The following is a 14,573-nucleotide window of genomic DNA, read 5'->3' as shown; positions in this document are numbered from 1 at the left end:
TGTCAGTTGATCTTTTTTCCAAACATGACACTGCCCTGAGACTGTACATACTGTATGCACTGGATTAAATATATTTATTATCAAAATACATATGTAGAATTAGATTCTAGACTGATTTGTATAGTTTGGATAACTTTCTAAAGCCTCCAAACATAAAGTCAACTTCTCTCTTCATCCTCCCATCCTCTCCTAATCCTCTCTTTTTCATTTCTTACTCATCTCTCACTAGGATTACATCACAGTTGGATAACATACTCTCACAAGAAATCCTTGGAGAAAGGATAGTACCAGCAAATGACTATTATTATTGTTGCCCTCAATCATACACAGTCATAGAAGAAAGCCTTTGGACAAAAAAACAGCTGTTCAGCAGGTAATATTTTTTATGTGTTCTGCAGCAAATAATTGTCTGAGGCCTGAACACACTGCTCTTTCAATACCCCATTCATGCTCATTAACTATCAGGTGCATTGACTTTTGATTGGTCCAACTAGACCACTTACAATCATATATCCTCATTAAGATGTTATGATGTATTCCTTATAGTTTGTTACACAATGAGCAAGTGATAAAAACAAGAATATATGTTAAAAAAACTGACATAGCAGGGATTAGGCATGAGAGGTAAGAAATCCCAACGGCTTAGACCTTCCCTCTAGGATTTTCAATTTAACCTAATACTATGGATATTTATTTCCTTAACATGATAGGATAAAAAAGAAACACTGATAGTGATGGACCAGTTTTTATGAAGAGATTGCTATGATGGTCCTCCGTATTTTATGGGATATTATTCAAGAGTTCTGTGATAATAGGGGAGATGGATATCCTTGTCTGGCTTGATAAGAATGGAAAGCATAGTTCATCAAAATAAGTTGTAAAATACATTTGGTAAGATATCGTTTTGAAATCTCCATTAAAACAGCTAGGTTTTTTTCCTATGCAAGGATATAAAACAGGAGTACAGTGTATTGATCACTGCGGCATAAACAAAGCATTTCTCTGGGTTCTCATTTAGTTTATGAGCCAACTCTGACACCTGAAATAGTTGTGTTAATCCTGAGATAGAGACTGTTTATGTTAACTTAATAAAACATGGAATACAAAGAGAGAAATTAAATATTTATAGAATGAAACCTTTTGTATGTCCAGATAGACTCTTGCTTTCATCTGCCTATTCGCAGTCAAAGCTCAGTTCAAGAAGCCACTCACATTCTGTCCAATCACTATCACAAGTGACATCCACTAGGGATTTGAAAAGTCCACTTTGGACAAATTGGTTATTTATGGAGGACCCTGGGTTGGCTTCTGACATGTAGATTAATCTGTATGTAGTACCTAAGGAGCCCATGCTGGTCTGATGACATGATTCCTTTCCTCAGACTAAGCTCAGTGTGTGAAATATAATTCTGATGAGTCACAGGGCATACACATTGGACATATACTACTTGAGAACAGGGCCATTTCACTAAGCTAACAGAGGCTACATTTCCCACTGTTGCACATGGAGAAAACAGAAAAGGGAGACCAGGAGAGAATGGTTTCCCTGTAGCCCTAGCAGGCTTGACAGCCAGCCCATTGGGCTGCTGTTCACTGGGTGAGGAATTTGCTGGAGGGTCTAAGTGCCTTCCCTTTCCCCTCTTGCTTTCTTTTTCTCTCTCTTTGTCTTTGTGTTTCACTCTCTTTCTCCATCACTTCTCCTCTCTCTCTCTCTCTCTCTCTCTCTCTCTCTCTCTCTCTCTCTCTCTCTCTCTCTCTCTCTCTCTCTCTCTCTCTCTCTCTCTCTCATCTGCTGCAGGGCTGCGGAAGGAGCCCAGACTAGCACCCCTTTGGGTTCATCAGCATCCATCACAAGGGTTACATTTAGCACATTAGCTGTTCACTGGCTGTGTATTGGAAAGACAGGGGCAGGAAAAGTATTTACTGAAAAAAAACATATTGTCTCTGTAATAGATTTGATAGATGATCAACCATGACAGTTTGACAGTTGGATCAATTTGGGTGGCAGGACAAAGATGGAAAAGGAAGCCATTGATAGAAAACCTAAAGAGGTAGAGCAGACAGTGTATTTTGATTGATGATTCAGTCAAATCCCAGTCTAGTCACCCATTTACTTTAGTTCAGCAAGTATATTTTATTGGCTCTGTCCAGATGGATATATTTGTCCAGATGGATATATTTCCAATTGAATGAAACGGCTTAAAGTTGATGCTAATTGTAATAATAACAAAGCTGAAGTATTTAATGAGGTAAATTCCATGCTGGACATGCATAGATGTTTCTTCATGGTTACGACTGGTCCTGTGGAGTCATCAAGCCTCCTCCATAAGCCACTGTCAGTTATCCCCCTGATCTATAGTGTCTTCACAACAACACTATGTTTAGCCCTAAGGGCACGCAGGACTCAGCTTGTCTTCTTGACAGACATTAACAAGCCCAGATATCAGAACAAACTTTTTCATTGCTGGAGAAGAACACCGGGTCTTGTCAAGCTGACATGTTACCTTCCCCTCTGACATGATCAGTTTGTGCGTGTGTCTTTTGATGTCCCTGTGTTTACAAGATACAGGTTCACACAAAGCTAGCCCTTTCAATGGCTGTGCAGTATTTAGTATTGATCTTTTTTTTCATGTCTCATCTTATCTGTCGCATTATTCTGTACTGAAGTTTCTAGAATGCACAGAACATTATCACAAAAGGGTGTATAAGATGTGTAATAATACAGTAATACAACATAGTAGTTATAATGAAAGCACTATGTGTTTACTTATATAGCCCACAAGCTGGCGCTGCAGCACAGCTGCTGGGTTACACATACTTGGCTGCTCAAATGAGTTATTCAAAAGAGGGGCTTGTCTTGTACAATCCAACTATGGAACGGTTGAGGTTTCATGCATTTTCTATGTGACCATACTCTTTTAGCACTGTGCTATCCACTTTGTGAAGAGACTGTAACATGACTTCACAACTGTAAGGTCAAAGGTCAGGTTGGTGCTGGTATTCTGTTGCTGAAATGTAGCATGCTGATTGGTTGTTTTGATATGTACGGCACCATCATGTGAGCCATTGTCAGTGTATCACTCTTCACTAAGCTGCTTGTGAGGTCTATGGACCCCTGCTGAGTTTCAGGACTTCTGTAATGGGTTGATCGGGATGAGGTGTAGAGGAAAATCTACAAGGGCATCGGGAAAATACATTGGGAAAGTTTAAAAAATATTTTGCATCAGGTTGCATTAGTGTGTTGCAACTTCTTAGATACAATCAGGGAGGTTCCCCTTTGGTGGGCTCCCCATGTTTCCAGCGTTTCACATAGTTATTTGGGGTAAACAATGGCATCATCAGCACTCTGTGGCTGTCTATCCTAACACTTAAAGGCTGGAGAAGTAACACGTTTAACAAATAGCAATTCAGCATGAACGCTCAACACTAAAAGCAGTATAAAGGCCTGAGGTCTGACAGGACCTCACTGTTGTATGGTTAGCTCTAGGTTGAGGAAAAGATGAAGACTTTGACTCCATTCACCAGTATTGGGCTGCTGCTGCTTTTCTGTGCAGGTGACTCATGTCTCATTCCCTCTCTCTCTCTTTTCCTGTCTCCTTTAACACACAGCATGTGTATTGAGACAGGAAATACATGAGTGAGTCTTTCTTTTGGATAAGTTATTCAAATTGTTGAATATATTCTTCTGAATGTCATATGGAACTGAAAAAGATGATATACTGTTACTTTTGGTTCCCATAGTAATTAGAATTGACCTGATTCTCGTGTGACAGCTGTAACTCGATCTCTGGCGTCTCAGGATAAGGAGCTTCTACCAGGGCATGACAACGACTCTCTGTCTGATATGGAAGAATACCCCACAGACAGAGATGACCGCCTTGCCAAACAGGTGATACTGAATTGAGTCATCATATGGCTGAAATTCTGTTTATAAGATATATCCAGCACAATAGTTGCAGGCCTAATGGGTTTATTGTAAAAATTATTTAAAAGCCTTTTCTCTTTTTTTCTTAACTCAGAACCGAGCTAAAATTCCAGGTTTATGTTTTGTCTGTAAGAAAATTATCAACAAAGTCAAGAAAATGCTGGGGAATTCAATATCCAGGGTAAATACAGACCACATTCTGCCCTTCCCTCTTGTATAGTCAAAGTATGCAACAGTAGGTCACTATATAGGTTATCACTACCTTGTACCAATTGCCCTTCTATTTGCTCAATTGTATGTCTATGTGTGGTGGTTTTTAGTGATTTCAGAAGATAAAATGTGACAAGTATGAGAAGTGGCATGCAATTAAAAACATTAATAAGTGTCTTATGAGCACTTATCCTTACACATTTACACTATTTACAGTAGATGAGTTTTAAGCATACCAGAAACAGTGCATTCCTAAAATGTTATATAAAGGGGACATGGTCCTGAGTAATATCAGAACATTATATTTTATCCATTTGAAATTCACAGTCAATACCTGCCATATGTGAGTTTGACATGATTTGATTGACACTTGATGTATTTGTGTTTGTGCAGGGCAATATCAGACAGCAACTGGATCAGTACTGCGCTAAAAAGAAGTTCATTTTAAAAAGAATATGCTCAATAATGATCAATAAGTACAAGGACAAGCTGGTTCAATTTCTGTTACACAAAGACACCGCAAACACTTGCTGTGTCAACATTAAGTTATGCAAAGCGACTCCTCCTCCTAGGACCCAGCAGAGCTCTTGAACCTCATGGATTTTTCAAATGTTTCTGGTCTGTTAATTTAGGACTATATTTTTGCTTGAGCACTTCATAAAATTGATTGACTCTTCCCTTTTTGTTTGATTGAAACGTTTGCAATATTTCTGTCTGCAACCATCCAATACCACGTGAATGTAAAGGTTTTACCAGATTTTGCTTATAAAAATAAAGTTTTTGACCCACCTTTCACTACCATTAATTTATAATTGATTTATAGTAAGCAGTTTAATATGACATGAATATGGTATTATTGGCTAAACATATACATATCTACATTTTTCTCTATTTGTACTTCTTAAGGCAGCATGAATAAGAAACCATAATTGGTTTTGTCCATTTTGTCTGATAATAAGAGTGACACATCATAATTGTGGGTATTTCCCCACTTCACAGGTGTTAAACAAGGTGGGAGGTTTTGTTGTTCGTCATGCGTGGGGTCTGTGAAGGGGGTATAAAAACTGGTATAGACTAAGGGGTCCCATCATCAGACAAACACTCACCTTAGCACTTTGTCAGCACTTCCTGCACATCAAGATGAAATCTCTTCTGTCTCTCATTTGCCTTATCTTGGCTTTCTCAGGTGAGCACATTTGACTTCAACTGAATTGCAAACACATGTATCCTTATACATCCATGTATAGTCTATACTTGGTTGCCCATGATCTGTTTTGCTTATACCCTTATCCTGCACAGTCATGGCTGTACATGGCAGAGAGGTGAACTACCTTGGAGATGAGTGGGAATCCGGTGAAGAAGTCAGAGAAGACACCACGGTAATGTCTAGAGGTGGAGGTGGCTCTCTTGAGAGAAGATTGCATTGCTTGTTACCTGCAAGTCAAAATGATGTGGACCAGCAACTACTCTAGGTCTTTAGGTAGATGCATGGATTTGAAATTCATGTCTGTGTGTTTCGTACCCTTCATTTCCCAGCTAGAAAAGGAGATGATTCCGGGAACTTGCTGGCTGTGCAAGAATATTCTGAGTAGAGTGAAGAAAGGATTGAATAGCTCTGATTCTTCAACGGTAATGTAAATACTGCACCACATAGCACTGTAGAACTTAGATGAGAATGAAATAATCAACTTCTAGATATTAATGAAATTGCTGTATTATGTATTTACCAAAGTTTGTGTTTACTCTATGTATGTTGAGTCAAAGCAACACTAAATGTGTATAGCCAACACAGACGGATAATGGTCAAAAGTTTAGGAAACTTGTTCAAAGGATTGAACAAATTGTCATAACGATTGTAAAATACTGTATGACTTTGGCTATGTTTATCTAAGCCACCTATACTGTCATGGGTATTTATGTCATCAGTTGAGCATTTCTGTACATTTGGTCGAACGATGGTCTGATTTTTTTTAATTGCAGATCATTAAAGAAAAGCTGTTGCGAACCTGTGACCAAATCAAAGTTGGAAAATCAATTTGTCGCGGTGTTTGTAAGAAATTCTCCAATATCTTGGTGAAGATGTTGTCCACAGGCGCAGACGTGAAAACGATGTGCGCCCAGATAAAGCTCTGCAAGAAAGTGTCCTCAGGGCTAGCATGGGCACAGCTGAATAATACGAGACTGAGAAATATGAAATAAATCCAATACCTGTGGTCCCATAGAGTTCGTGTGGTTCTGGCAGGACTGTAGTAAACACACAATCATTAAGGTCAGACCTGCATTGGACGGCATTCAGACCGAATGCAATGACTGGACTAGCTACATGTCTGTCTACCTTCCGGCAGTTGTCAGGTTCAGTTCTTGTGTTTTGGAGGAGTGACTTTTAAGGGAGGAGGTAGGATATGTAGGTTTGAATCTTTTCTGTAGTATCTTCGTATTAATCACACCACTACCTGAAGTGAGTTGAATTGACTTTACTTTACTGTTTCAACATTACAGTAGCAGACACAACTTTGCAAGCCTCCGCATGGCAAGTCTTCTTCAACTAACTTATTAGGCAAGAACACAACCTCAGTGATACCCAAAACAACCCCTAGTGATTAGTCTCGGATACTACACTTTCAAACTCAGGTTCGCAGAGGCACAATTGGGAGATCAGCAACTGATCAGGCAGAATCCACATTTGGAAGAATTCTCGTACAAGTTAACAGCATGCTCACGCTACATTCTCACATTTTTTTTACTGATTGCTTACTTACTTCATTAAGTTTCAATGCAATTTCTATGCATGATATGTTTGACCCCTGATTAGGCATTAAAATGTATTAATATGGACTGTAAAAAATCTTCTGGTATTTTGTTTGGCATTCTGTACTGGCCGGCCTACACTGAATATTAATATTCAGTATCTTAAAATAAACAATGTAGGCTATTGCCTAAGTAGTGTACCTTTGGTCACGTCAAATGTGTCTCATCTATCCACATTCACATTAAATACCAATCTGTGAAACATCTTCACAAATATAGGACAGATATAAAACTAAGGTAAACTGGGCCCTTGATTTCAAAAGAAGAAAACATGAATTCGCAAACTCTCCAATCAGTTTAATCAATTATTCTATTTTTGATAGAATAGGTTAAATATTATGTATTTTCTTGCTATTTATTTCCCTGACCAAATATGAATAAAAAACAGAAAGAAACAGAAACCCACAAGTGGTTTGCCATACAAAGGTCACCTATTCTGTTTACTTCTGATGTGAAGAGTGATTCCTCATATGGGGATTACACATCCAGGTGATGACATGTGTTCAGGAATGTGGTGCAGGCCAACATCGGCCAAGTGTATATCCAATGGTGGCGCGACCACATCTGTTGTACATGTATCCCATATAAGGTAAGGAGACGCCATTGGGGAAAGTGTCACAGGAGGTCAGGTTTCTATGGGAAGAAAGGGATTTTGAGTTGCTCTTTGAAGATGTGTAAAGAGTAACTCTGAGAGACAACTGCAATCCAGTGTGGTCTTAACCGGGACCCAAACTCACAGACCACATTAACCACCAGGTTGCACTTAAAAAAGCTGTATTGCAAGGAAGTTCTCCATCAGGGTATGGACAACTACGAGATCAACTTTATCTACAGAAAAATGTGCAACGTTTCTTCACTTTGCAAATCTCTAAAATAACGGCAGTGTGTATATATATATATATATCAAGAGAGAGAGATGTGTCAACACTGCTTTGAGGAAGACAAGCATAACATTATAGGAACTTTACAATATAACACATCGAACTAGCTATTTCATATTTACTCGCACTTAGGAAGCATGATCATTCTAAAATATTGACTTATTGTCCTACAACATGATGAGCCTAAAGGACCTGGGGCTGTGAGTACAATATGCTTGTAGTTCACCAAGCAGTACACTGTGGTTACTTTATAGCTAGCTGCAGTTGACAAACTGACAGTTCTTTCAACATTCTATTTCAGTAGTAGCTGTGTGTCTGTCCTGTTTGTTCCTAATCACAACAGACCTATCCAATCCATTCACTTTTCCTTCAGCTAGTCTGTCGTATTAATCTGCTGAGCTTTGATATTCTTCAATGTTGTGCTTTAATGCAAAAGAATACAAAGGTATGTTCTAAGAAGCACTGTTGGCTCTACTCTCAAAGTGAGGAACTAAGTTTGGGCGAGGGTGCTGCAAATACCCTGTGAAGTTGTTAAACCACAGAGAAGGAGATGAATGTGTCGATGCAAATATGAAACAAAAAGCCATGTCGAAAACAGACTGAGAAGTGATAGCCCTTTTTGTCTTTGTTTCTCCTCCTCAGACCCACTGACTTGCCCCAACCTCAGTGTTTGTTTGTTGGAAGGGTCAACAAGGGACAGAGAAGACAAATAAGGAATTTTCTCAGTCATTTAATTTGTACTTGTTAAGAGTATTATTCAGGTTGCCTTTGAACTTTAAAGAGACAATATTAATAAAGATAAGGAATTTTCTTTATAACATGCTTTCCTCAACCCAAACTGCTACAATCAAAAGGTCATAGAAACAATAACACAGGGAAAACAAAAAGTTAAAACAAATATATTCAAATTGAACAAACTACTTGCAAACGGAGTGCATGGCCAAAGAGTAAAAAACTACAAAAGTAAAACAGGTAGATCAGTAGAGAGAAGTTTTAAAACCTTTTGACTAGGACTTTTGGAGAGAGAGAATGCTTGCAGAGCAGAGGGAGAAGACAGATGTGGAAGGCTTGATTGAATTTCAGTGAACTGCTTTGTAAGAGTTAGAATATTGTAGTCAATGCATGAAGAAACAGAGGCAGTGTAATTGGAACAACACATGTATGATTTTTTGGCAGTTGGTGATGTGTGTGAATGAAAGTATTCATGCTGGAGTGAATATACTTCACTGCACACTCACATACAATGACATTTCTCTTATTAAGCATTATCAATAGTCAATATCGAGACTAAAACATTTACATTTGAGACATTCATTTGAGTAATTCATCAATTATCAAATGCAACTTTTAGTAGAGGCAAAAAACTAGATTAAAATTCAAATGTCTTACGTTTCCTTGCACTCGGATAACCCCATCGGATATGAAAACGTTTTGAATCAAACCTATTGTTTTTGGACCGTAAGCCTATAAAAGTGCGGTGCAGGCTTTAGAAAGGTCCTCCTCACAGCAGTCAGGGGGGGGCAGAGAGCAGACACCTGGACCTCACGGAGAGGAAGTATCCTCTGGGGTGCCGCTGACCCCAGGTCTGTTGCAAGGCCTCGTGGTCCAGTTTGTTGAGTCTCTGAGAACACAGACGTAAATCCTGGACCAGTATGGACAGGGCGTCCAGATAAGCAGCATTCCAGGGCCCAGCCACCTGGCAGCCTGGGAAACAGGAACAGAGGACGGAGCAAAGATCAGATGAATCAATTCATTTATTAGTTAAAGAGATAGAGATGACTACAATGAGGGAAGTAACCTGCTGCTGAGTTGTACCTTGGAGGTTGAGGAGGGTTAAAGGTGGGCTGCCTTGAAGGCCAGACAGGATGTTGTGGAGCCCCGCTGAGGTCACTGACGGGTTCCCTGATAGGTCCAGAGACACCAGGGAGGGGCAAACAGGAAGACACCTGGACCCAAACATGAAGAAATGTATGTTTATCTAGTATTTATGATGGATTGAATGTGTTTTAATACCTCCCTACAAACAAATGTGATATTTGATTCAATGAAATTGACTAGACTTGATTTGAGAGACGTGGACAGACAGATCTTTTAAACCAGTAAAGTTTTATTGTTCTTTTTTTACATTGGGAATAAACTGTATTTAACCTGGGAACAATTGATGTAACATATTCTATGTACAAAGACAACAGATAGGGAAAGAAATATTGCAATCAGGGTGAAGTGATAACCATTTGAGAGTGTAAGATAATTGTCATTTCTCTCTCAGAGACAAATAGGCTTCAACCACATCAAGTGAGAAGACAGGCAGACATTCACATCACAGCAGGACAGACAGACAGACAGACAGACAAACAGACAGACAGAGCCATATTACGTGCTAACATACAAAACCAACAACCAAGCCTACTTTTTTACTTCAATGCATAAACACTCATGCATGCATGCGCATCGTACATATACACACGCACACACACCGGGCAAGAGTGGCAACACTGCTGTCTGTCAGTCTATTTTCTGTGAGGCTCAGGTGGATCAGTGAACAGTGGAAGATCAGTGTCTTCCTGTAGAACATAAGTTGGACCAATCAGACCAAGAATCTGTTCTGAAGACTTCAAAAGTCAAGATCCGATGTCAATCAAGCGTCAACATATTTCTTGAAGAAAACCAATGTGTGTGCATACGGTTATGTGTGTAAATGTACCTGAGACATGATTGTAGTGAGGTGTTCCAGAGCAGGGGGGTCCACAGCTCCACTGCATACAGCAGACAGGTGGAGGTGTGTGAGGCAGTGCAGAGGCAGCGTCTTCAGCACCAGCTCAAACCCCGTGGAGCCCAATGCATTGTGGGATAGACACACTGACTTTAGGTGTCCCGTGCCTGTGTGAGATGGGAACTGTATGTATTCATCTACACACAACATACTATAGTACACAGTCAGTGTTACTGCTTGGATGCAAGGCCTTTAGCCAATAAGAGGGGGTATTGCTGCTCACCTGCAAGGGCCTGAGCCAGTAAGAGGCGGTGTTGCTGGAGGAAGCGTGCAGTGAGGTTGCAGGCTTGCAGGGCCAGCCGAGCCAGCAGGGGACAGGCTGACAGCAGACAGGCCAGGGCTTGGGACACACCATCCCCCAGGGGGTTCACACTCAGGTCCAGCTCCTCCAGACACTACAGAGGAGGTGGGGAGGGAGGGGAACAAATGAGGGCAGAGAGAGGAAAGAGACGGTGGGAGAAAAAAAGGGGGTGTGGAAAGAATGAGATAGAGGTGCAAAAGATAGGGCATGGCTCTGTAAGACAATGAGCAACACAATACAGCCTGTCCTTATGGTAAAAGAGGTTTGTCACCCCCAGCAGAGTTGGAACTCAGTAACACCAGCCCCACCACAAACACGTCCCTTCCACATAACAGGTTCTCACAAAAGCTACCATGACACAGGAAAGGGTGGTGGTCTCTTCTGAGCCAGCCACCACACTACAAACTATTCATAATTGACACGCACCCCCACACACACCTCTTCATTGGCCATACAAGGTCTGAGCGGAAATGCTAAGCTTTCTAGATGAGAGCAGTGGACCAGAGTGACTGGTCTAACTAGCAGGAAGCTCTGCATCAGCAATGTTTATAAATGACAAGATCACAACTTTCCAAAGAACTGAGGTCTTTACATAGTTGCAAGTGTTTTGAGTTTTCACCTAGTGACCTGCTCTCTACAAGATGGTGACGTGCTAGCATTACATTCACAACATCAAGAGATGAGATTCTTTGGGTTTAGCTGGTGATCCCATGTGACATTGACAGCTTTATTGTTTTTAATTTCTTACCCCTTACTAGTATTGCAAGATAAGAAAACATTTCAGTGTTTCCCACAATGTGATTATATTTGTGGCGGTAGGCAGGGACGGAGCCAGACGATGTAAAAAGTCAGCCGAAATCTTAAAAAAAAGAAATTGGATCTGAATTTTGCCATTCGAATTGAACAAGCCTGAATTTTTTTCGATTAGAATGTCAGAAGCTTGAATTTTATTTATAACATTTTTGGGATCTGAATTCTACTTTTTGAATTTGAGCAACCTGTATTTACGAACCTTTAAATTATGGATCAGATCTTATCTTTTTTACATCGAAATGAATTCATTTTTCAATTTTAAAGAGGTGAATTCATAAACCATCAAATTCTGTGGTGTTTACATTTTAATGTTAAGTATTTAATGCCTTTTAAAATTTTCAACGTCACTGAATTGATTCCATAGGCTATTTTTAAGAGAACGCGAGCAGGGCTAGAAGGGGCTATGCGAATCAATGCGCTGCATGCAGCTCTACTATGAAACGTTATTTTTTCTGCCATGTGAAACAAAAATATATACATTTGTGGCGGTCAATTTTTTATTGTGGCGGGCCGCCACAAATAAATAAATGTATAGAAAACACTGCATTTTTGGTTCATGAACAAGCAAAGTTAGCCAAACATGAACTTTACCGGAAACGCGGGTTGAGTCTGCCCTTCCAAGGCGCTAGCGGCCTTCTTAAGCCCCTCCCCCGTGATCTGATTGGAGGACACGTCCAGGAGTCGGAGACGGGGCATGGTTATCACAGCAGCGACCAGTTCGGGGAGGAGGTTGTCGTGGAGACGGTTGCCGGACAGGCGTAGCTCGGTGAGGCTGGTCTGGAGCTTGAGGGAGCGGAGGAGGGGAGCGAGGGAGGGCGGGGCCAAACTCAGACCGCAAACAGACACAGACGGGCTGCCGTCCTGCAGCTCACACAGACGAGACACGCGCTTGTTCTCCTCTGTAGGGCCAGACAACAGCACACACATTCATGATACACATAACAAGACATCACGGCTTGGAATGGTTTAGATTGAGGCATTTATGTGTGTCCCGTACCGACTGTCAGGCAGAACCTGTTACCACATCATCATCATCATTGTTATCCCCATCATCCAAAACAACAATCTGGGCTAGCAACATCATGCACATGCATGATTTAACTTAATCCTCATCTATGCCCAGTAACAACCAGTGTCTGTTTGTCTGTCTGTTTGTCTGTCCTTCTTCATCTCTCAATCAAATAATCCATAAATGGTTCTCCACAGCAGGATGGATAGAAGTGAGAGGGCCGAATAACTTGAACTCCATCAGTCCAACAGGAAGAATATGATGAGGAACTTTCACCATGGGATTGCACCACAGTCTACTTACATGTCAATGAACTGGCAGACAACACCAGTATAACGGACTTTGGATAAGGACTGTGCTTGGCCTCTCACTTCATAAAATTGATTGACCCTTCCCTTTTTGTTTGATTGGAACATTTGCAATATTTCTGCTTGAATTGAATGCCTATGCAACCGTCCAATACCATGTTGAATGTAAAGGTTTTACCGGATTTTGCTTATAAAAACACCCTCTACCCTCCATTGACTACCTTTCACTACCATGAATGTATTACTTGATTTATAGTATTCAGTTTGACATGATTATGGTATTATTGGCTACACATATAAATATCTGCATATGTTTTTTCTTTATTTGTACTTCTTAACAGCATGAATAAGAAACCATAATTGGTTTTGTCCATTTTGTCTGATAATAAGAGTGACACATCATAATTGTGGGTATTTCCCCACTTCACAGGTGTTAAACAAGGTGGGAGGGGTTGTTCATCATGCGTGGGGTCTGTCAAGGGGGTATAAAAACTGGTATAGACTAAGGGGTCCCATCATCAGACAAACACTCACCTTAGCACTTTGTCAGCACTTCCTGCACATCAAGATGAAATCTCTTCTGTCTCTCATTTGCCTTATCTTGGCTTTCTCAGGTGAGCACATTTGACTTCAACTGTATTGCAAACACATGTATCCTTATACATCCATGTATAGTCTATACTTGGTTGCCCATGATCTGTTTTGCTTATACCCTTATCCTGCACAGTCATGGCTGTACATGGCAGAGAGGTGAACTACCTTGGAGATGAGTGGGAATCCGGTGAAGAAGTCAGAGAAGACACCACGGTAATGTCTAGAGGTGGAGGTGGCTCTCTTGAGAGAAGATTGCATTGCTTGTTACCTGCAAGTCAAAATGATGTGGACCAGCAACTACTCTAGGTCTTTAGGTAGATGCATGGATTTGAAATTCATGTCTGTGTGTTTCGTACCCTTCATTTCCCAGCTAGAAAAGGAGATGATTCCGGGAACTTGCTGGCTATGCAAGAATATTCTGAATACAGTGAAGAAACATTTGAATAGCTCTGATTCATCAAAGGTAATGTAAATACTGCACCACATAGAACTATAGAAATTAGATGAGAATGAAACAATCAACTTCTAGCTATGAAATTGCTGAATTATTTATGACTTTGGCTATGTTTACCTAAACCAACTATATTGTCCTCAATGGGTATTTATGTCATCAGTTGAACATTTCTGTACATTTGGTTAAACAATGGTCTGATTTTTTTAAATTGCAGAATATTCATGAAAAGCTGTTGAGAAGCTGTGACCAAATCAAATTTGGAAAATCAATGTGTCGCAGTATTTGTAAGAAATTCTCCACCATCTTGGTGAAGATGTTTTCCGATGACGCAGACGTGAGAACGATGTGCGTCAAGATAAAGTTCTGCAAGTAAGTGTCCTCAGGGTTAGCATGGGCACAGCTGAATAATGCGAGACTATGAAAAATATGAAATAAAATATGAAATAACTCCAATACCTGTGGTCCTCGCGGGACTGTAGTAAACACAACCAATCATT

The 14,573-nt window shown here is 40.3% G+C and overlaps 1 protein-coding gene across 1 annotated transcript; it reads left to right on the top strand.

The window, feature by feature from the left end:
- The first annotated feature begins 5,436 nt into the window (after positions 1 to 5,436).
- Positions 5,437 to 6,334, top strand: LOC146299865 (antimicrobial peptide NK-lysin-like). The gene is made up of 3 exons (XM_084683180.1): positions 5,437 to 5,514; positions 5,672 to 5,764; positions 6,116 to 6,334. Exons 1-3 carry the CDS (start codon positions 5,437 to 5,439, stop codon positions 6,332 to 6,334), a joined length of 390 nt encoding a protein of 129 aa, XP_084539306.1.
- The last annotated feature ends 8,239 nt before the right edge of the window (positions 6,335 to 14,573 follow it).

Source organism: Hypomesus nipponensis, chromosome 3, assembly GCF_054491055.1.
Source record: "Hypomesus nipponensis isolate SF chromosome 3, ASM5449105v1, whole genome shotgun sequence".
In the NCBI taxonomy this organism is placed as follows: Eukaryota; Metazoa; Chordata; class Actinopteri; order Osmeriformes; family Osmeridae; genus Hypomesus; species Hypomesus nipponensis.
This window is presented reverse-complemented; position numbering and strand designations above follow the sequence as displayed.